Consider the following 24,108-nt stretch of genomic DNA (forward strand, 5'->3'; position numbering starts at 1 on the left):
TACCATCAATGCCCTCACTCATACCACCAATATCCTCCCTACCTCATCCACACCCTTCCCGCCCAAAACCTCTCTCCCCCCTAACACCATCCCTTACACTAACACAACGCAGCCCTGCTCGATCACCAGCCCACTCTCCCACCGGCACGCGAATTTCCGGGGCAGTCATTCACCTCTGGCTGCTCCCCCCACCTCCACCACCTACCCAAACATGGACAACATCATGGCCACTCTCTTCCAGATCAAAGAAGACATACACATCATCAAAGAACTACTCTCCACACACCCCATACACCCCTCACCCACCTCCACCTCCCCTCCCAAATCGTCCTCTACCCCTCCGGCTGACTCCCACACTCAACACGCCCTACACCGGGCGTCAATCCCTGCTCATAGCTGCAGCAACTGCCCCCGTCCCCCTTGCAACCCCTCACACAACTACCCCTCCACGCCCAACTTGTCCTCCGCCCTTCCGATTAACTCTCTCACTCAACTCTCCCCCAACCGGACCTCAATCCCAGCTCGCAATCGCAACAACCGCCCTCGTCGCACCCACAACCCTACTTCTGACCTCGACACACTCACCCTTCTCCGCTCCTATGACCCAGCCCCCAAAATCACACAACCACCCCACACATCACAATTCTCACGTTACACTCAAATCCCCTCAGACCCTCCACACAAAACAGCAGATCCTCCATCCCAAATAACCTTAGAAAAGTCCCTCTCTCTCTAGAACCAACTACCACCCTCAACACACCCAGTCTCAAATGCACTCTCCTCAACTGCAGATCGGCCTCGAAACATTCCGCCGCCATTGCTGATCTCCTCTTATCACGGGACCTTGACCTAATCATCCTGACTGAAACATGGTTAACTGAATTTTCGACACCTATAATGGACATTCTGGTTCCTCCCAACTACCACATTATCAGGCTCGACAGATCAGGCAAAATTGGTGGTGGAATCGCATGCATCTACAGGAACAACCTCTCTCTGTTATGAAAGTCAATTCCACCTCCCTACCATCCCCAACATCCTGGGAATACATCTGCCTCGACATTATTAGTGAGGGCAAACCGATATGCTCTCTTCACAGCATTTACCACCCACCCAGGGACAACCTCACCTTTTCCCAACAAATCATGGATATGATCTCATCCAACTTCGGACGGCAGCTCACCCAAATATATCTTGGTGACTTCAACCTCCACTGGAACGATCGCAATGACGCGGTGGTAAATAGTCTTAAAAATTTCCTCGATGCCCTTAACCTCACCCAAATATGCAACAGCCCTACCCACGAGAAAGGTTCTATCCTCGACCTGATCATCTCCAAAGAGGACTCTATCCAACTCGAGTCCATCCAACCCTGTGACTGGTCAGATCATCATATTGTCACATTCTTCATCAATGAAAAAGTTAAAGTTAACTCGGCTCAATTCTATAAGCCCAAAGTCTGGAAAAGAGACATGAAAAAGCTCAACCCAGGCTCTTTGCCCCCTAACAGCTGCAATCTCCTACTCCCACCGACAGGCGATACGGACGTTCAAACTCTGACTGACCACTATCTCAACGCTATGACCTCGATAATTAATGAGGCTGCACCTATGCAGCTAAAAAGAGTCTCTACTAAAATCTCCAATCCATGGTACGACGGGAGTCTCAATGAGGATAGACGAGACATGCGCATGGCAGAGCGTATCTGGAGATCAGCTCCCTCTGCAATGCACCTAAAAGATCTGAAGAAAAAGAGAAACGCCTACTTCAGGAAAATAAAACGCTCAAAATCAGACTTCTTCAGTCTCCAGCTCGACCAAGCAAAAAACCGCCCGAGAAAACTGTTTGAGCTAATCAGATCACAATCCAAGGATCAACCCCAACCACTCAACACTGCGGGTGAAGCACCCTCCTGTGAAGACTTCGCTGCTTTCTTTATCCAAAAAACCGACAACATAAAAAGCGATCTCCTCACGGACGCAAGCCTCTACTCCAAACCCCAGTGCCCAGCACCCACTGAACCAAAAAACAATGCTACATGGTCAACCTTTGGCACATACTCGGAAGAAGAAATTGGCAAACTGCTCAGCACCCTGAAACCATCCAATCACCTCACGGACCCCCTTCCTGCTACCGCAGTAAAAGACTTTACCCCTTTGCTTCTCCCTCTCTGGACTAAAATTATCAACAGTTCTCTCCAACAAGGAAGCATACCTGACTCCCTCAAAGTTGGTCAAGTCACACCTCTATTAAAGAAACCTACAGCCGACCCCTCTGATCTCAACAATTGCCGTCCCATTACCAATATTCCCACTCTCGCAAAAACTGCTGGAAAAATGCGCACAACTACAATTGACTAAACACATTGAACAATTTGATCTCCTCAACCCTCACCAGTCAGGCTTCCGAGCAGGACACAGAACAGAAACCGCTATGACTCACATAATTGACGACGCACTTCAAATGCTAGACCAAAACGACACCTGCCTCCTCATCCTTCTTGATCTCTCATCAGCATTCGACACCGTTAAACATGAGAATTTACTAGAACTACTAAACACAAGAATGGGTTTATCTGGAACTGTTCTCAAGTGGTTCACTTCCTTTCTTCACAACAGGTCGCAGAAATTCAAGAGCAACAACCTGATGTCCTCGCCAATACCTGTAACGCTAGGCGTCCCTCAAGGATCCTCTCTATCCCCAACTCTGTTCAACCTAGTCATTGAACCTCTCACCACCTTGCTACAAGCATCCAATGCACACTTTCACATGTACGCTGATGACACCCAACTTTATCTCAAATTACAATCCCCCAATGACATCTTGCTCCTGAACTCAACGATCAGATGCACCCAATCCTGGCTTGCCGATAATCACCTCAAACTCAATGTCCTGAAAACAGAGTTCCTTCTGATCTCACCCCCAGCGAAGATCTCCACCACTCAAATTTGGCTTAAACACCTAACCGCACTCAATGTCCAACCCACCATCGTGGACTCCGCAAAATCTTTAGGCATAACACTCGACACCAATCTCAACATGAAGCAACATATCAGCAAGGCAACAAAGGGTGCGAACTTCCAGATCAATACTCTGAGGAAACTTAAACCCTTCCTCCCAGCCAAAGACTTCCAAACCGCAGTACAAGCACTAGTCATCCCTCGAATTGAATACGGCAGCACCGCCCTCTGCGGACTCCCCCTAACTACAACCGCACCACTAAGAGCTTCGCTAAACACTGCAGCGAGACTCATCACTGGTTCAAAAAAGCACTCCCATATCACCCCTGACTTGAAATCCCTGAATTGGCTGCCTTTTGAAGCCAGAATACATCTGAAAATCGCCTGCATGACACACAAGGCGGTACACCTAAACTCACCCGGCTACCTCGCTCAGAAACTGACAATCTCTGGCGGAGCTAGAAACACTAGAGGCACAAACAATCTTCTGCTGAAACCTCGAAGATTCCGGAAGGAAAAACATATAAGCGCTCCTTCTCAGGAATGGCACCTAGGATCTGGAACTCACTCCCTCCCGAAACCAGGCTTATCTCTTCCACTACACTCTTTAAAAAAGAAGTAAAAGCTATCCTCATGGCTAAATACACTTGAACTATTATCTCGAACTCTGTTTATACTCTGCACTGATTTGTACTACATGTTTGACCCCTTCGCTTATTTGTATGAGTTGTCTTATTGCTCACATGATTGGCTTTGCAGCCACCTATTTGTACTGTTTGATCTATTGATTTATCTGTATGACTACGCTCCATTATGTACCCCTCTATGTAAAGCGCTGATATCTGCGAAGATCTTGTCCGCGCTATATAAAACTTTCAAAATAAAATAAAATAAATAAATAAATAAATAAACCTGCCTGGCTGGCCATCTGCGTTGTGCTGGTGGGGGCATGTAGGGCCTCTCCTCCCCCCTTTAAATGATCATGCAGCGGGCTATTGCTTAGAAACCCCTCTCTCATGTGGTGTCTGAGACTGTCCATGTCCGAGGATGTGTGAGCAGAGGAGCCTGAATAAAGTCAAAACAGGTGTCAGTCAGTGTGTTGCTAGGTGGGCCGGCGGAAAAACAACACGGACCAGTACACACGTTTGCCGGCCAGAAGCTGGGCCCTGCCGGCTTGCTTCTGCCTGCAAAATCTGCAGAGAGCATGATGAGAGGACTGAGGTGCCTCTAATAATGACGCGCGAGTCGAGACGACCCCCGTCCCCACAGGATAAGAGAGAGCAGAGAGCCCTGGCCTGGCAAAACATGCACCACCACCCGTAAATCACTGAAGAGCTGATCGTAAACCCTATAATTTTATATACATGATTACTTGTGCCATTTTATAAATTTAAGTACAATGTAAAATATTGTTATGATCACGTAACGACGAACTCTCAACTCAAGCAAACATTCAATTAGTTAGATTTATCTGATAGTGATTTAGCTACAGACTCAGTCACTGACACGGTCTCATTGAATTATAATTTTGTCCATAACAGCTTAAGTAAATTAGTTTACATAACAGACTAGTGGGTCATTGCCATCGCTTCTAAGTGAGACGGTGGCCAATGAAAACTTCAGAGAAGCCGGATGACAAGACAGAGGAGCCCTGCCTGCAGATTACTGTCTGAAATGAAAGGAGATCTTGCAGAAACCTCAGAAGGATGATGAGTAAGAGCAGCCCTGCCTGCAGATTTTACTGTAAATTAAAATAATGAAGCATCAGATGATCTTGCAGTGCGTGTGCGTGCTGTGTGACTGTCACAAGTTAACAACACTACAAAAGTCAGTGGCAAGCTGCCTAACTAGAAATTAGTACTTACTGTAGATATCTGTAGTCTCCGTCCAGTCTGGCAGGCACTGTCTCTCTGAGCGCCGGGTCCGGCGGATGCAGCTGTGACTGCGCCGCACGGGGTCATGGCCGCACTGCATACAGTCTACCTGCAGGCAGGCAGCGCCTGATGCCTCTCATGCCGCGTGGCCGGGCCATGATCTTTGATGCTGAGAGTGTGAGATGCTGAGAGTGTGAGTCAAGTCTGCAGATCGATGCTGTGCAATCCCGCCGTGGTCCGGGTAATGCGCAGGTAGCTGAGCACAATCTCTCAGTTGAATGGGACCGCGGAAGACACAGCAACACCAGTTGAATCCTCGACCATGCAGCAGTCTCCTCGCAGCGCCCGATGTCTCTGATGCCGCGCGGCCAGGATGATGAGACAGTGCTGCAGGTCGGTGCTGCAGTGCCCAGTCCTGCGGTGGTGATCCAGCAACGCCGGCCGGGTCATATACCGTGCACTCTGCACAGCGTGTAATCTCACAAGTTAACTGCAGTCCACGTGGAGTCCCTGGCTGCTGCTTCTGACAAACCTTACTTCCTTCAAGGACGTGAGGTCATTGATTCCCCCACACTGCGCTGGCGCCACCGTTAACGGAATGACTGAGAGGGGCCCTGCTCGGGAATTTTGTTTCAATTATGCAGGCGGCCTGGCAGATAGAGTGAAACATTGTAGCACTGTTGGAGCGCGATTGCGTCTTTTAAGTTTCTCCTGCTGGCAAGTCTCCAGAGAGCTGAGCAGTAGGCACACAGGTGTTAGAGGTGCCAGCGCGCCCACTAGCAACCTGGTATTACGTTGCCAGTTTCCGCCGGCGCTGTCAGCAGAGGACAGTCAGTGGAAATGTGTGACAATGCATTTCAGTGCGGTGATGCGGAACACCGCACTGAAATGCGTTAGTGTCACGTCAGTTGCATGATACTTGGCAGAACTGCACTCATGAGTTATCCTTTTTTCGTTGTATTGTTATTGTGCTGCACTTTCTCTTCAGTTTTTGGGTTTTGCCTGCAAAGCGCTTGCTCTATACTTGAGAGATCTATTGTTTTTAATATAAACTTAAAAGGGACTTTGATCCCCCCCTCTTCTCTTTCCTGGCTTCTCACTGGTTCCTGTGCATGCTACTTACTTTTCCTTAATTTATATTGCTGTAGCATATTTTCCTGCATTTACCAAGGCTTGTTCCTCATCTGCTTCTCTTATCTGTTTGCCATCACCGAAATACTGCTGGTGGAGCTATTTTTCAAACGGTTTTGCTTCTTTTTACTTTTTACTCTAGCAGCATATTTATATAACAATTTATCACCAGGAACATTAAGTGATATGCAAAGAATCACAGTATGTTGCTGCTGCGGAGAATGGAATCCTGATCTCCAGCTCTCGAGTCAGCAGCTCTGGCTGCTGCGCCACTTCATCTCCACTCCTGTGCTATTTGTCAGGAAGCGCTTTCCTTCTCCTGGACGATAATTGATAAAAACAGAGCTTTATTCATTACATGGGCAAAACCGATGCATTACCAATGCTGGGTTCTCTTTCTTGTTGGTACTGCTGAACATTTAGTAACTGGACGAGTTTTGTCGTTGCTTATTCAATATTTTATTTTATATCTAGTGGACCACGAAGTTGAGTAGAGCTTTGTCTGGTGACAATCACTCTGTGGAACAGCAATGTTTTCATCATTCCAAAGTTCTATTCTCCACCCTCCCCACCCTTTCCACTTGGATTTGCCCCTGAAGATATGTCTGCACAACGAGCACTGATATGGCATTTTGTGTTTTTCTTGAGTGCTTATTGGAAAGATGGTGGTCATGACTGAATCTGCATCTGTAACGTCCATTAATGAGAAGGCCCTACAAACTGTTCGTGATCCTGAGAATCCAGTAGGTTTTTAGTGCTCGGTTTTTAATAAAATGTGTACCTCCATGTAGTTGTGTGTGGAGTTAATTGAAATTAATGTTTTTTTCTTTCAATTTGTGAGCTGATGCCTCCAGATAATGGTGGTGCCTCCTGGCCGACGTCATGAATGCTAAGTTCTCTTGGGTAACTGATCGTCAACACTCTGTTCAAAGAGATAGATTTAAATTATAAATTAGGCTTGAACTCACCAAGCGCAAAGTGTGTACTTTTCTGGGTATCTTTTTACAGCATCTCAATCACATTTTTTGAGAAAGAATCAGCTTTGATTAGTCTCTGGGGGCACTCCTTTGGTGACTATTTTGATTCAGTCCTCCCTTCCGGTTTCCATCTGGAATGGGTGTTGGGATGTTCGTAAAGGCATTGTTTCTCTGTACATTCCTGTAGGAAGGTGGGATCTGACTGCTTGGTTACCCCCCACTTTTCGCCTTGTGTTTTTGGATTAGTCTGACTGGGATCCTGCTAATCAGGACCCCAGTCTATCTACTGTTCCCCTAAAATGTTATGCCATGTACTTAGGTACACTCCAGATTGGATACCTGGGTACCCTTGTCAGTCCCTAGTATGGTACCCAGGTATCCAGGGCCTAGGTATCCCACAGGCCTACCATGGGCTGAAGCATGTATTATGCCACCTATGAGAGGCCATGCAAAATGGATCTACAGGCCTGCCATTGCAGCCTGTGTAAGTTGGTGCATGCACCACTTTAGATATTGGTTTACTATATCTAAAGGTCACTACACTTAAAACCTATTAATCACCCCTCTAGCAGTCCTTGACAGGGGATTGATTTTAAGTGAGAGATTGCCACTGTATGAGCTGAACACCCCTGTAGCCTAAGGAGTCTATTCTCTGGGGTTGTTAGTGCTACAGCCATTTACGATATATAGAGGGGTAATAAACGACCGCGTGATGACCAACTCCAAAATGGCAGAAAGTAACCCTATCTAGTTTGGAATCAAACATTGTGGAATCAAACACCCAAAACCAGTACAATTTCACACCTAAGCAACAAGCTTTGTAAGATCCCTAGTGTTCCCGGTACCAGCCTTCTAGTCCTGGGCAGCCCAAAAGGGTTGCTGCTGACCAGAGACACATTTCTGCTCTCCTGCTGCTGAGCAAAGCTCGAGCAGGGGAAAGCAGAATAGGCATCCTGTCACAGGGAGGTATGATCACCTCCCAGACAGGACTTCGTGTTTTAGGCCAGGGTGGGTGCGCTTGCCAGCGCCACTCAGTCTGCATGAGGGGTGCAATTGGTGTTCCTGTGCATAGTCCAGTTCAGGACCCGTTGGCTCCTGCTTTGGCGCCAAACTGGACAAAGGACAGGGGAGTATCCTCCCTACTGTCCTGGCCCTCCCCTGGGAGCGTCCCCTGAATCTGTCCAACCATCTCCCGTGGGTACAAAAGGGCTTACCTGGATGTAGGACCCTAGATTCGATGTGGACAAGATTCTTAACAAGAAACCACTGACCTTCGACCGTCTGGACAATCTGGACTTTGTCTGGGCCTGACCTCGTCTCCCTCTACGTCCTAAGCATCGTTGTGCCTGTGCACCATACAGGCTCCGTGCAGGACCTGTGGAGCATCAAGGACAACTGAAGTTATCTCCCTTGGGGTGAAGGAGTCACTCCCCTGCATTTGTAGGCACTTTAACGCAACTGACAGGCGGTCTGCTGATCCTGAGCTCCTGCAGACTCTGAAGGCTCCAGCAACACAGGAGGTGGGTTCCTACGTTCCTTGAGGTCGAGCTGCCCTCTCATCAAGTCTCAGTCCAGCATCCCTTGTGGGGACCGCATAACCCGAACCCATGTGCACCGCGTACTTTTACAAGTGCATTTGTTTGTTGGTGTTTCCCGAACAAGTGCATTGTGCTACAAATAGCGCCAATCTCTGAGCACATTTCTACCAAAGAACATTGACCTCCTCGCACCGAGTGATCTGTGGGCTGTTGCTTTGTAAATCTACTCGAGGTCCCCTTGCGACTCCTGTGCCACCAGCCTGTGGGACTTCTTGGGGGTTAACACTGATTTTCCTGGGCTCCCCTGGTTGATCCAGGCCTGCCCTGACTCCCCTTATTGTGGTGAGTCCACTGGTCCTTGCTGGGCTAGACCGTAACCTTCCTTGACCTTCTTCGTGGGTTGCCGCTGCCAAGACTTGTTGGTGCTCCCGCCAGACACCGACCCCTCAGCACTCGACATCCTTCGTGGGACAGCTCGAATCCTGCTCCTGGTCATGCTCGATATCTCCTGGTCCCTAAAGCTGTGGAGTCATGGTCTCCATCGTCACACCTGAAACACCTGACATCAGTGGGCATTTGTCTACCGAGCCCCTGGTTACTACTGAGTGACCCAGACTTTGTCCAGTGTGCTTTCATGGACTCGTCACCAAGAATCCACCTTTGGATTCCAACAGACATGAAAAGTTATCAAATACACAATAGTTAGTAGTTCTTGGGTCAGGTTTATTGATAAGCACCTTAACCATCAGCTGTCAGGCGGCAATTGCCACTCATAGAATCACAACGCAAGAACATTCTAAGGCCATAGAATGTACCATTAATAAACATGGAGATAATACAACACATCCTCTTTCTTATAAATAAGACTGAAATCAAATTGAAGAAAAATAGATAATAATATAAGAATTGCACATAAAGATAAACACAGCTTTTAACACAAAGACATTTATACAGATAAAACAAATAGAATCCTTAACTTGTATAATCCTTAAAATATGCTGGAACCCTCTTAATTCGTGAGCTAGACCTTTGCTGAGTTACCCTTGCTTCATCATAATTAATAGGAACCTTCACATTAGATTTAACAGAAACTGTGTAGTCCTTTACAAGAGCAAATCGATTCAAATTCCAAATCTTACCATTTTCCAATTTAACAGAATTTTTAAAACATTTTATAACATGTAAAGGATCAGAGTATTTTGACCAAGCCAAGGCTCCCACAGGAGCTCGGACTGTAACCAAATCACCAACTCTAAATGTACCTTCCTTCACTCTTTTCCTTTCATCATAACAAATTTTATTCCTCAATTGAACCTTCTCCTCTCTAGCCCTCCAATCACCAATCCCATTGTTTATTAAACCTTTACCCCAACACATCCAAGCAGGGCTCAAAGATGTATTCGGAACTCTCCCTTTAAATAATTCAAACAGAGTTCTTTTAGTTGTCATCTGTGGAGAAAATCTATGTGCCATGATACATTTTTGCAATTCCTCCCTCCAATTTAATGAATTTACCCTTGAAAGTTGCACATTCTCCTTAATCACCCGGTTGAACCTTTCCACAGTTCCATTGGTTTCTGGATGATATACAGATGATCTTTTATGTTTCACTCCACAAGAGTTTAAAAATTCAGACATCATGCTCGAGCAAAACTGGGGATCATTGTCTGATAAAAGAGATTTTGGAAGACCTTCCCTTCTAAAAATTTCTTTTAGAAAAGATATAACACAAGAAGAAGTCACCTCAGAAACAGAAGACACCTCCACCCACCTAGAATAAAGATCAATCAAGACTATCAGATATGGGGTACGATGCTCACCAGAATGAGGACCCACAATATCTATGGCAATATCTTCCCAAGGACCTGATGGAAGATTACGACAAACCATGGGAGTGGTGCGTGATATTAAAATTTTATCACTCACCCTACATTGCAAACATTCTCTAACCTCTCTTTCAATTTCTTGATCCATTCCTGGCCACCAAAAAGAACATCTAATTCTCTCCTTAGTCTTAACAATCCCTAAGTGACCCTGATGCGCCTCTTCAACCAATCCTTTCCTCAATGAACTAGGAGGGATTAACTTAGTACCCACCAAAAGGATACCATTCTCCACAGAATGTTCATTTTCAACCAAACGCCATACCTTACCAACCGATTTTTCCCAATTGACATTTCCTTTGATTTTGGCAATCACACCTACAATTTCAGAATCCTTACCAATTTCCTCTAACCAGTCCTCTTCAAGAATGGCACCCGAGGTAATCTCACATACATTTACCTCATAATCACATGTCTCATCCTCAAAATCAACTCCCTGAACCTCATCCACCAATCGTGACAAACAATCAGCAAACACATTTCAACTCCAGGTATATACTCAACACCAAAATTAAACTCCTGAAGACCAATTACCCATTTACGAATCCTAGATGAAGCACAATCCAACCCTTTCAACATAAAAATCTCTCTCAAAGGCTTATGATCAGTGCAGACCATGAATTTCATACCCCATAGAAAGTTCTTAAACTTTCTCAACGCCCCATAAATGGCTAGTGCCTCTTTCTCTATGACAGAGTAGTTCAACTCTGCACCCCTCAGACTCCTAGAAGCACAAGCAATAAGTTTCTCTTCTCCATTCCTCTTTTGTTTCAAAACAGCACCCACACCCTTAGAACTGGCATCCATTACAACAAAAGTCTCTTCAAAAGGAACAAAAGCTTGTAAATCCGGAGCATTAAACAAATCTTTCTTAATATCACAAAATTAATTTTCACATTCATCAGTCCACTTGAATTCCTTATTCTTTCCTAATAGATTCCTCAAATTACCACTTTTCCCCTCCAAATTGTTTATAAACTTTCCATAGTATTCAACCATTCCAAGAAAAGAAACCACCTCTTCCTTACTTTTCGGAGATGACAACTTCTCAATAGTGTCAACCAAATCTCTTTTAGGAGCAATACCATCAGATGAGATATGATGTCCCAAATAATTCACCTCATTTACAGAGAACCTACATTTTTCATATTTCAAGGTCAAGCCAGCATTTTCCAACCTTTTCAGAGACACTTTTCTTCTTTCCCGCAGTGGCCTTTCCTCGAAGTCCTCCATTGATATCGACTGTAGTTTACGACACCACTTCAGCCCTAAGCACCCAGCTTACCTAGGATAGTTAACTCTGGTACTACGGTATCCACTTCAGCGTGCTATGATCCAAACAGCTTCCTCGTAATCCACTGGGAAGGGTCCTTAAACTTTAAAATTGCAACTGCGACTCTCCCTTTGAATTGTACGTAGGACACAGTCGTTTTCTGACACTACACCTGTCCTCCGTGGGATCCCTCCTTACTCACCGTGGGTGGATCCTTGGGGTCTTAGCGAATCTACAACTTCTAGACACTGTCTTGACTCGAGTCGTGGTTCTTATACCACTATTTTAGTACATGGTTTGGTCTCCCCCTGAGCCCACTGTGTATTAGTGCTACTTACGACTGTTTTAGTACTACAGTTGTGTGTACTCTGTGTTTATCTGCATGTAGCAGATACCGTGATGTATTTAGAGTGTGTTCTAATAATAAAAACATATTTCTATAACTACCATGTGGTTCTCCTTTCAGTTAACCAATACAATAAGGTTGCATTCTGGTAAAACAAGCTGCTTAACATTCCTTCAAGACTAAGCCTAAAGGTTGCTCTCCACAGATTCCACTTGGATAGCTTTCCAAGGTTATCTTTGACCTCTTAAATCACCATAAGGGTTGTTTGGACTGGTACAGTGTGCCCCCTTTAATTACTGGACAGCATATACCAGGCAAACTTCTCACAATTTCTCTTTCCAAGTGCCACCTGCCCATGTTGTTAATGAGCTAATGGATCTTGAAGATCAGTAGTTTTTTTTCTGGATCAGCAATACATGTATTATTCCATGAGCATCAAATAAGAATGGTGCTCAGAGTATTCCATCAGAAAATGCGGCACGAGAGGCTCATCCAAGGCAATATTGAGCTGGTTCTGCCATGGGCTGAAGATCCTCCTTTAGATGGACTCTAATTTATCTTTTAGAAAGCTGTTGATGAAGCAGGATTTTTGAGAAATAATCCTGCTTGATCAAATCTGCTTATAACTGTGTTATAAACAAAAAACAATGACTAATGGTGTGATTTTTAACATTTACGTACTGAAAATATTCAAAGATACAACGTGAAAATGAGCAAAAAAGGCGCAACTTGTTTAGTAAAATAGAAGCTGCAATGTTTATTATTATGAAAACATGGACAATTCTATGAAGTGTTCTTACAAAGCTATGGGAGAGAGATATGAATAAATATGTCTTTAGCATTATGCAAGTAGAAATCTGAAATGCGTGCAGAAAAATGTTTTGTGATGTCTTCTATCTTCTTAACAAGAGAAAAACAAATCTTATTAATAGTTTGATTATTGGGAAAGTTAGATTAAACTCATGGATTTAATAAGAATAAGGAATCTTTCATTCCTATTTCTTTATGTGTTTCTTTCTGTTTCTATATTATTAATGTGTGTGTTTTATTTCCTCATAAAAAAAATTCTCCATGAAGTCCTCAAACCTTGCTAGAGTAATTTTCCTTTTCCGTAACGTAGGCAACAGAAGAATGTATTTTGTCCTCAACTATTTCTAAAAAGCTGATGTTTTTGTTTAGTTGTGCTTAGCGTATCACTAGGATTTCCTTCCTTCAGTTACAGTTCTTTTTATGAATAATTGTGTCAACTAATGTTGCAAACTGATGTGGGAGCAAGCGTGAGGACATGAAGTTATCAAATTTTCTGCTGGCTTCAAAAGAGCGATGATTTGTAATTTATGTAATTTGTAACTGAGTTTTGTATCGCGCCAACTCACCGACAGGTCTCAAAGCGCTTCTGACAAAGTACAGCAACAAGAGGACGAAGTGAAGATAGAGATGTTAAATTAACTACGGAGATGTGAATGCGCCCTTGAAAAGTAAAGTTTTCAGGGTTTTCCTAAACCGGAGAAGGTTGGCCTCTCTACGGAGCACCTCCAGTAGCTTGTTCCAGATGGTGGGTGCTTGAACTGAAAAAGCTCTGCCTCCTTTTGTTGCCAGTTTGAAACATGGGCAGGATAGCAGGAAGGAATCGGAGGATCTGAGGGCGCGCTTAGGTTCGTAGATTCTGAGCCTATCTTTTATGTAGGCTGGCGCCTGACCATGGATTGCTTTATGGCAAATGCACATGCTCTTGAATTCAACTCTTTGTTTCAAGGGGAGCCAGTGCAACCTATAAAGTAAGGGAGAGGCATGAGTCCGCCTAGGTACTCCAAATATCAGGCGGGATGCGTCATTCAAGATGACTTGTAGACGATTGATGGAGTTTTAGGGAGGCCTAGGTATAGTGCGTTGCTGTAGTCAATTCTCGACACAATCGTGGCTGAGATGATGGTTTGGAGCATGCTCCTTGAGAGTAAAGGGGCGAGCTTACGTAGCTGCCTGATCAGATTAGTGCAGGAACCAACCACAGCGGACACTTGGTTGGTCATTGATAGTTCCTGGTCAATTTTCATCCCAAGGCTCTTTACATTAGAGCATGGTTTTGGGGTAGGTCCAAGTTCTTGTGGCCAAAACAGGTCATTCCAGGGGGAGGTAGAGGTAGAGACTACAAGAACCTCCGTTTTGTCTGGATTTATTTTCAATAAGTTGGACGACATCCAGTTCACTGTGAACCGTAATATGTCTTGGGCTAAGGACTGAGCCGATATGGTATTGTCGATACTCAGCAATAGCTGAGTATCATCGGCATAATTAAAAACTTTACAGCCCATGTTTGCCAGGGATTCTATCAATGGTTGTAGGTATAAGTTGAATAGAAGTGGAGAAAGTGCGGACCCTTGCGGGACTCCACAAACTAAGGTACCTACTTCAGAGACCTGATCTGCTAACTGGATCCTCTGTGTCCTCCCTGAAAGGAAGGCTGTCAGCCACTGGAGAGCTTGTTCTCTTATCCCGGACCTAGCTAGTCTGTCCAGGAGCAGTGCATGGTCAACAGTATCAAACGCCGCTGATAGGTCTAATAATATCAGGGCGCTTGGCTTTTTTGCTGTCGGCCATGCATCTGAGCTCATCCAATACTGACAGCATTACCAGTTCCGTGCTATGGTGGGCACGAAACCCAGCTTGCCGCTCCTGGAGGAGATGGTGGGATTCCAGGAGGGGTGACAGGGACTTTAGTACATGTTGTTCTAGTACTTTTGATAAAAATGGCAGCTGGGAGATTGGCCTGTAGTTCTTTAGGCTAGTTGGATCTGCCCCAGGTTTTTTTTATCAATGGTTTGACGCGTGCCTCTTTAAAGGCAGTTGGTAATGATCCAGTGGCTAATGAGGTGTTCAAAAGGTCTAAGATCTGGTCTTCTAAGATCGGGATTGCTAATCGGAAAGTATCGGGCGGACAAGGATCAGCAGGGGAACCGGACTTGGTGGATGCTACTAGGTGTCTAAGATGATGACAATTTCTAACAAAGAACTTTAACAGGGAAAATCCAGATAAACTGACTGGGACGATGATCACCTCAAACTCGACCAATGGAATCGCGTGAAACTGTAAAATTGCAAGTTTATGGGGATTCAACTTTTTAACATTTGGGGTATAATTATTACAGCGAGAAAATAATTGGTAGTAGCTTTTCTGTGAGAAGAGAGCCTTTACTGCTGAACTCTCTATGCTACTCGAGCTGGCTTTTATCTTTGCAAATCATTAGCGAGACTATCATGATTATTTATACTTCATCAGCTGGTGATGTTGCTCAAGCTATACCTTCTCGGCCTAAGGGTTAGCTATTTCTGACTATTGCACGCTGCCCATTCATATTCTCTGATCTAGGGTCGTATGAAATATTGAATTGCACACTGAATTTGCAATGATTATTTTCTTTTGTTTCTCTCTCTCCCCTCTCAATGTTATTGATTATATGATGTATTTGTCAAAAAACGATTTCCTTGTTGTGAACTCACATGTGGTATTGAAATATCATTGAATTTATGAATATGTACTTAGATAAAAGGGACTTGAGAAGTATTCGGAGTTTGTCTTCTTTAGTGAGTTATTGGACATAATGTATATTGGGATTACTATTGTTGGACAGGCTTTCCCTTCATTATAGGTCCTTATGAGGGAAATACCATCTGTCTGTTAATATCGAGGTCCTATTAGCTCTATCAAAGATCTATCAGAGGACTTGATATATGTAAGTGGTAATTGAGTTTATATGGGTTATAGAAAAGTTCCTGATTAAAATAAATTAGGGATAAAGTGAATGATTATAAAATTTACACCGCTTCCGCTGCATCACTGCCATTATTCACGGAAGGACAAGCTTCACATTGTACTTTGGAACCCCAAAAACAGGGAGCACCATGGTTGGATGTCGAAATCCTGCCTTTTGGCCCATTTATGGCCAGGGCAACCAATCATAAATGTCAAGCAGCGTTGACAGTGACTCTTTGCCCAATCCTAGCCGTGGTTTTCCAGAAGCTCAGCTGTGTGTACACTACAGAAGCATCTTGAACATATAGATTATTTTGAAGCTTCATAAGGATGCAATCTTTCCTTTCTACTGTTCTTTTCTCTGAATTGTAATTCACTTAAAGCACAACATAAAGTGTTAATAGTTGTTGATAAATGTAATAAAGGTAAAAATCTTGTGGCCAAATCCTGAGTGCTGTGGTGCCACTTTCCAACCCCTTAGGCTAAAGTTGAGACATAATAAACTTATTTGAATTTCTCCTAAATAAAAAAAATCACATCACTGCTGGAAAATAGCAAAAAAGAGTGGAGAGACTACTTATAAGGGACTTCGAAGTTGTGCTTACCAATGTTTTTCAACTAGCTCTTTTCTCATCATCTTTCACTCCTACAGCGCCACCAAGAGAACAGTTTGCGTTCTATAATAAGAAATAAAAGAACCTAAGATGAAGGTCGAGATAAAAAATAAAAAAATAGACCAAAGTGTCAGGCGATGGGAGTTGAACAGGGAAGCAATGGTACAGTTCCACCAGCCTCCTTTTATCAGCGTTAAGTGGCCTTCAGCGGAGTTGGATACAAGCACTGGCTTGCAGGTAGAGTACACGAGTGGATCACCATGTTCACGTTTTCAATAATTGATGTTTTAGGTAGGAGGGAGTCTCAGATAGGGATAGACGAGTTTAACAGGAAAGACTTTCACCTTCCTTCTGTGAGGAAACTGCAGAAAAACCCAGATACTAAAGTTAAGGTCCGCACTTAATATGAGACCTGGCAAAATAGACCAGTATTATGAGAATATTAATATAATGAATTATGTTATCTATCTGCATGGCACTAAACAGGAACAGCAGATTATTAGAACAAGTAGATGTCTGTAACAGCTTATGCTATGATTAACTACGGAAAATAAATAGCCACACCCCAGCCCTGATCTTATAGTGGAACAAGTGTCCCCACCACTCTACCCCTGTATATTTAGTGCAGGTAGAATCTGTCCTCATAGCTGGTATTTCCAGTTGAGGCAAGTGTTCATTTGATGGGGAGTGCAAGTCCAACATTCAGACCAAAAACAAAGATATGATGACAGCTGGCATCTAGAATAAACGTAAAGCTATTGTACCAAAAGGATATCGCAGCAGCCTGGAGTAGAATGCATAATTACATACCATATTCATAAAAGGAGACACGTTTTCAATACAACCTCACGATGGTTTTCTACTTTCCTGGTTTTCATACTTCACATAGTGTTGAAGATCTCATTCTATATAACCTTCATAGCCAACATGTGTTTAGCCTCTTCAGGTTAGGGGAAACATACAATCATGCCAGACGTTAGTGAATACTCTATACATTGCATCCCAGAATATTGCCACTGATGAAGCTCTCCAAAGAAATGTTGAAAGTTTCTCTTTTATCCTCTGGATCCCTATGGAAAGATCACCAAAAAGGCCAGCAAAAGATTGACCTTCTTGGCTACATATGATTTGTCCTATCACTGAGGGCAACAAAAACCAAATTGGCATTCTTTGCAGCCACTGGCAGAGGTTGCTACCTGATTTGCTTGTAGGGATCCCAATTCGATTCGGGCTGTCACATCAATGGCAAAAAGCAATATCCCAGATACATACATATATATTTTACAGAAAAGTATTTTACCTTGCAAGGTCATTATATAGGAAACAAGACTGGATGGTGGTACCTACAACATAACCCTAAAGTTTTCAAATAATGACTCTAGGTGTCCTCTATAGTGGACCTATATTCATGTTTGGAAATCTTGAGCTGAACCTTTAAGGATGAACTGCGAGGCAAGGAAGAGAATAGAAGACTTGTTTTAATAGGCAGAAACAGCTGGCACTGTTCTTTATAACAATTTCTTAATCTCTCTTCTGTAATATGCTTCTCATATGCAGGTTACAACAAGATCGTGGGAAATCTGTTTTTTCCAGTCCAATGAAAAAAAATAGAGAAGAGACAACTGGACCTGCTAAATAGAAACCCCAAACACACATTAGAGGATACTTCCAATAAGAAAAGGACCTATTTACCTTGCGGACGTGGAGATGTACAAGCATCACAGACTTTGGCAGAGGGCACGTTTATCAAAGTGCAGAGTGCACATGCCCACTCTTCTTCGCTGCTTTTAGCCACATGTTCGTTGTTTGATCCGCCGCCATATGCCCAACCAATTAAACTGTTTCTTGTTGGTAATTTGCTGGAAAACAGCAAAAACATTTTATGGATATTTGTAAAGGGAGGTACCTGCTAAGCATCCTTATGAAAGCAGTGGCATGACTTAAGCCTTCTTCAGGCTGACACATATGAAGTAAGTACATGCTGCTAGAATGAAATGTTTCTGTATCAAACCCCGCTCAAAAGAGGAACAAATTCCTTCCATTCATCCAAAACTCATTCTTGTAAGGCACCCTCTGTCAAAAGGAGAACATCTGCTGAAAAGATTAGCTTCCTAAAGTATTCAGTATGAAAGAATTTAAACAGTTGCCATTAATTTACATACCAATAACTTTGCACAGGTCAGATATGGACCAAAGAGTGAACGGACTGATTTTATATCTGTAAATGGGAGGGGGGTGCGTGCTGGCTCCAACCCTCTTTCTCCTAATATTAATAGTTTATTTTCACATCTGGAGCAGTACCAGGGTGAGGTTCCATCTCTAACCGGGGTGCAGGTCCTGGCTCAGTTTGCGGATGACACCCTTTTGCTATCCAAATCTCCCATGGGCATTCAAAAGCTCTTAGCTGGCTTTGTGGTCTTCTGCAGACAGCATGGCCTTGAGATCAACGTTGGTAAGACTAATGCATGGTCTTTAATCCCTGCCCCACAACACGCTCAAATCCCACTCTCAGTGGTGAACGTTTGGAGTGTGTTCGATTACTTGGGGGTCTACCTTATCGGCTCACTTTCACTGGTCATTTCATGTTTAGAAGCGAAACATTAGGCTTGAGCAATACTGTGGGGGTATATTGAGGTCCCAGAGCCAGAGCACATCCGCATACCGACCAATTACCCCAGCAGTAGAGATCTATAGATGCCAATCACTGAGGGCTGCATTGCACGTTTGTGACGCTAGGCCCCTTGAAGTAGCGAGAAATTGTTTTCTGAGGGGCTTGAACAAACTCACAGCAAGTACCCCCCTTTAACCTTTACGACTAGATTGTGGATTAAAGGGAGTTAATAATGCAGTGGGGCTGAAACCTTTAACGTATTGGCGGAGACTATGATCAGCCCCGGAACTTATGTTTCTCAGAGGGGCCTTGAAAGAATCTAAGGGGGCACTTGGGGTCCAGTAAGATTTCCTGGGATTGGTCGAGACAGATTGGCTTTGGCAAATTCTGTTCAGCACCAACTGATGTTGCACTTATCTACAAAAAGGCATTGAAAAGAGCCTATTGGCAATATGTGGACCAAAATGCTGCGAGTAACACCAGGATGGTCTCCCTCACTGCCTCTTTTTTGGAGTTCAAAATTGACTAGAGCTCTGAATCATTTTTAGAGGAGGTGGAACACCCCCCCATGCCAGAACCCTGTACTTAAAGCTCCTTTTAGGGATCCTCACAATTTAAGCCTTCACCACTGTATGGAGGCCTGGGAACTCAGTCTGACGAAACATGCCCTTTTTTGCCTTGATCGAAGTGGTTGAACATGTAATTCTGTTTTGTCCAGTCTATCAAGGTCAAAGGAATAAGTGAATGTTGCCACTCTGCCGTAATTTTGTTCTGAGGAATTATAGCATCGCCCTTAGAATACTCAGAAGTAATACAAATCAGTCCATGGTCTTTGCAGTCTCAAGGTTTCTGCGGCAGTTAAGACAGAAAAAATTGTCCACATAATGCTTTGTACTTTAAAATATTTTATCCTGGTTTTACTGTAATATATTTAGTCAGATCTTTTTTCTCTCTTTTATATGGTCTGTATTTGTTTATTGTTTTTATATATTTTGTGTTTATCGTTCTCTTTTATGGCCTTTTAGGCCAAAATAAAGATATTGATATCTACAGATTTTTGTGTTTTACCATGTCGGTTTTAACAGGTCTCTCCTTCAGAAATGTAAAAAACACAATTATCTATGGTTTACCTTTATTATACAGTGGGGGGTTGTGTCTTCTCTCATTATACCTCAGCCTCTGCTTCCTTAATACAATCAAACCTAGTTTCACAAACGATTGTAAGGGCCTTAGGTGTAAGATTGCTTAAGGTACCAATACTCTATGAATGTGGGTTTCAGGAGAAGGTTGCTTACCATGTTCATTGTAAAAGGAGGGTGATGGAAATCCTTCCCAGAACATCAGCTAGAGCACATTATCATCCAGGCTTGTACCAATAGATATTGCCATTTACTAACCCCATAGCATCTTTTTGTGCCATCTACCGCAATCCCAAGCACAGCGAGTGAAGAGAATGCCAGAGTTCACCCTAGGAAAACTTGAGAGCTAGATAACATCTCAAATATAGAACATGACAAGGAAAAGATGATTCATTTGACAAAAGAATATCCTATAGCCCTAAGTACTTAGTCACATCCTCAGAGAAGCGCAAGCCTTATAGGCGAAGACATAGAAAGTTTTCTTAGTTAGACCGTCACACACCATGTTGGTGTTAAGCTTCATCATCGAATCTCATCCTAGTCCCTTTGAACCAGGGTGGGCTCGACCATATTCCAGGGAGCACTTTGGATACTTTTTCTGAAAGGGTCCGCGTTGATACAGATAAAAATACCTCCTGGATAAGAAATGCGTTACTTACCTGTAACAGCAGTTATCCAGTATTGGTGTCTTTCATAGATTCACATGCCTGAATCATTCCCCGTCGCCGAGACGGGAGCCTCCGGTACATAAAAAAGTAATGTCCTAAGGACATACATAGAGAGTATAGGCCGAAGGGCCGCCCCTTTTGGGGCCTTTCCACGTCCTTATGTAAAAAGGACCGAACTCTCATCGTTAGCCAATCAGCTCCGACCTCCCTCTAGAACCTTCCCGGGAGGAGCCTCAGTCCCTCAGATTTTCGTACGCACCCAGCTAGGGTGTCGCATTGTAGACATAGAGGTACGTGAGTCCTTACCGGGGAGGCGGGAGGGTTGCATGTGAATCTATGAAAGACACCAATACTGGATAACTGCTGTTACAGGTAAGTAACGCATTTCTTATCCAGTATTTGGGTGTCTTTCATAGATTCACATGCCTGAATCAGAGTAGTTAGCAGTTACACATGCATAGTGGTAAAGCACATTCCCACAACCAGCAGGCCTGCATAAATCACAGACAATGTGAGAGAAACATGGTAATATACAGTCATGCATATAGCAGAGATAAACAAAGACCATGAAGAATGTGCATACCTGGATGGCGGGACGAGGTAAGGCTCACCTTATTGGAAGAGATGGCGCAGCACCGCTTGTCCCACTGCAGCGTCCTTCTGCAGTTCGATGTCCAGGCAATAGTGTCTGGAGAAGGTGTGCGGGGACTTCCAGGTCGCCGCTCGGCAGATGTCCAGAATCGTCACTCCAGCGAAGAGCGCCGCTGACGTTGACATCGCTCTGGTAGAGTGGGCAGCCACTCGGTCCGTCAAAGGCCGTCCGGCCTGATCATGGCAGAAAGCAATCGCTGAAGAAATCCAGCGGGAGATGCTCTGTTTCGTCAAGGGCAACCCCATGCGCGGGTTGCTGTAGGCTACAAAGAGTTGAGAAGACTTTCTGATGTCTTTGGTCCTGTCCAAGTAGAATTTGAGACACCTTTGAAGGTCCAAGGAATGCAGCGCCCTTTCCGCTGCCGTGGAAGGGTTTGCAAAGAATGACTTGAGGACAATTGGTTCGTTCAGATGAAAGTCCGACGGCACCTTAGGGATGAATTTAGGGTTGGGCCTGAGTACCACTCGGTCGTGCCTGAATTGGAGATACGGTTCCTGAATAGACAGCGCCTGAAGTTCGCTGACCCGTCTGGCTGACGTCAGGGCTAGCAGGAGTGCCGTTTTCCAGGAAAGATGTTTGAGTGAGGCCCGGTGTATGGGCTCGAATGGGTGTTTCATGAGTTGGTTGAGCACCAAGTTCAACTGCCAGGTTGGAGGGACTTTCCGAGGCCTCGGAAAGGACCTGTAGAGCCCCTTCAGAAATTGCTTTATCAGTCGACTGGACCATAGGGAGGGTCCAGATGGGGTCCTGGTGAATCTTGAAATCGCAGCCAGATGAACTTTAATGGAGGCGTGAGCCAGCCCCGATTGAGCCAGGTGGAGGAGGTACGGTAGCAGTTGTACCGGGGTAACCCGGAGGGGGTGTAAGTCGTGTTCCGAACACCACATGCAGAACCTTTTCCACTTCGGCGAGTAGGTTTTGTTCGTGCTGCCCGCCCTCGCTTTGGCCAGTACTGCCCTGCAGTCCTGCGGGATCTCTAGGTCACCGAACTCTCGGTGCTCAGGAGCCAGGCCGATAAGTTGAGCGAACGGAGGTTCGGGTGGTGTACCTGGCCTCCGGACATCGTTAAGAGGTGCGGGTGTTGTCGCAGGTGAATCGGGGGCCTGATGGACAGGCGAAGCAGGTCCGAGAACCAATGTTGTCTCGGCCAGTACGGCGCAATCAGTATCAGGGTGCACGGTTCTGTCTTCATCTTCCGGAGGAGCCTCGGTATCAGCGGGAACGGAGGAAAAGCGTACGCAAACACGCTGAACCAGCCGATGGAAAAAGCATTTCCCAGAGACCCCCGTTGGGGATGCCAGCTTGCGTAGCTTTGGCATTTGGCGTTCCCTGCCGTCGCGAAGAGATCGATCTTCGGGGTCCCCCACTGCGAGAAGACGTGGGTTAACGTGTCGCCGTCCAGCTCCCACTCGTGGGAGAGAGAGGTCTGTCTGCTGAGGGCGTCCGCGATAGTGTTGTCCTTCCCGGGAACGTACTCCGCTTTGAGGGAGAGCCCGTGTGCCACCAACCAGTTCCAGATTTTCTGCGACTCTCTTGAGAGAGAGAGAGAACGCGTTCCCCCTTGTTTGTTCAGGTAGTGCATCGTCGTGGTGTTGTCTGTCTTGACGAGCACTGGGGAAGTTCCGATGCGAGGCAGGAATGCCTGCAGAGCCAGATACACTGCCCTCAGCTCCAAGAGGTTGATGTGTAGTTGTTTCTCTTGGGCTTCCCATTTGCCGCTGACTCGAAGGTCCAACAGAACCGCGCCCCAGCCTTCCAGTGAGGCATCTGTCGTGATGACCAGAGGTGCCGGCGGCAGGAGGAACTGCAGGCCGGCCGTCAGGTGCGTCCTGTTTCTCCACCACAGAAGGGCCTTTGTGATGGCCGGTGTGATCGTGATAATGTCCTCGAAGGAGCCGGAACTTTGTTTCCATTGCCTCGCCAACGCCTCCTGCAGGGGACGCATGCGGAGCCTGCAGTGTGGTATGAGGAGAATGCAGGAGGACATCATCCCTAGCAAGGATGTGAACGTCCGGACTTTGATGCGAGACTTCTTGGCCACAGCTGCGGCCAGAGACAGTATTTTGTTGGTCCTGTCCTCCGAGGGGAAAGCCTTTGCGCGCTTCGTGTCTAAGGTAGCCCCTAGGAAAGAGATCCTCGTTGAAGGGGTAGTGCAGGATTTCTTGAGGTTGATCGTCAGACCCAGCTGTTGAAAGAGAGCGCTGCAGGCGTTGGATGAAGCCGTCGTGCCTTCCGGGGAAGGCGCCTTCACCAGCCAGTCGTCCAGGTAGGGGAACACCTGGTGCCCTCTCTGCCGCAGGAAGGCTGCCACTGGCGCCAAGCACTTCGTAAAGATACGTGGTGCGGACTTGAGGCCGAAAGGCAAAACCTTGAACTGGTAATGTCTGCCTGCTATTTCGAACCGTAGGTACTTCCTGTGCCTTACGAGGATGGGGATATGGTAGTAGGCGTCCTGTAAGTCCAGGGAGACCATCGAGTCTCCTCTTTCCAGTGTTCCCAGGATCTCCTGGATTGTGACCATCCGGAAGGATTGACTCCGCAGGAAAGCGTTGAGCGCCCGGAGGTCTAAGATCGGCCTCCACTTGTCCCCTTTCTGTTGTACTAGGAAGAAGTGGGAATAAAACCCCTTCCCCTTCTGGGATTTTGGGACTCTCTCGATGGCTCCTTTGACCAACATGGCGGATACTTCCT

The 24,108-nt window shown here is 45.2% G+C and overlaps 1 protein-coding gene across 1 annotated transcript in view; it reads right to left on the reverse strand.

Moving 5' to 3' along the window:
- Positions 1-24,108, reverse strand: part of NEIL3 (nei like DNA glycosylase 3) — a 158,522-nt gene that overhangs the window by 29,951 nt on the left and 104,463 nt on the right. Inside the window, exon 8 of the mRNA XM_086949808.1 lies at positions 18,040-18,206. Within this exon, the coding sequence (XP_086805934.1) occupies positions 18,040-18,206 (167 nt within the window). The remainder of the gene's footprint in view (positions 1-18,039; positions 18,207-24,108) is intronic.

The sequence above is a fragment of the Lissotriton vulgaris genome, unplaced genomic scaffold (assembly GCF_964263255.1).
Source record: "Lissotriton vulgaris unplaced genomic scaffold, aLisVul1.2 SCAFFOLD_884, whole genome shotgun sequence".
Taxonomy (NCBI): Eukaryota; Metazoa; Chordata; class Amphibia; order Caudata; family Salamandridae; genus Lissotriton; species Lissotriton vulgaris.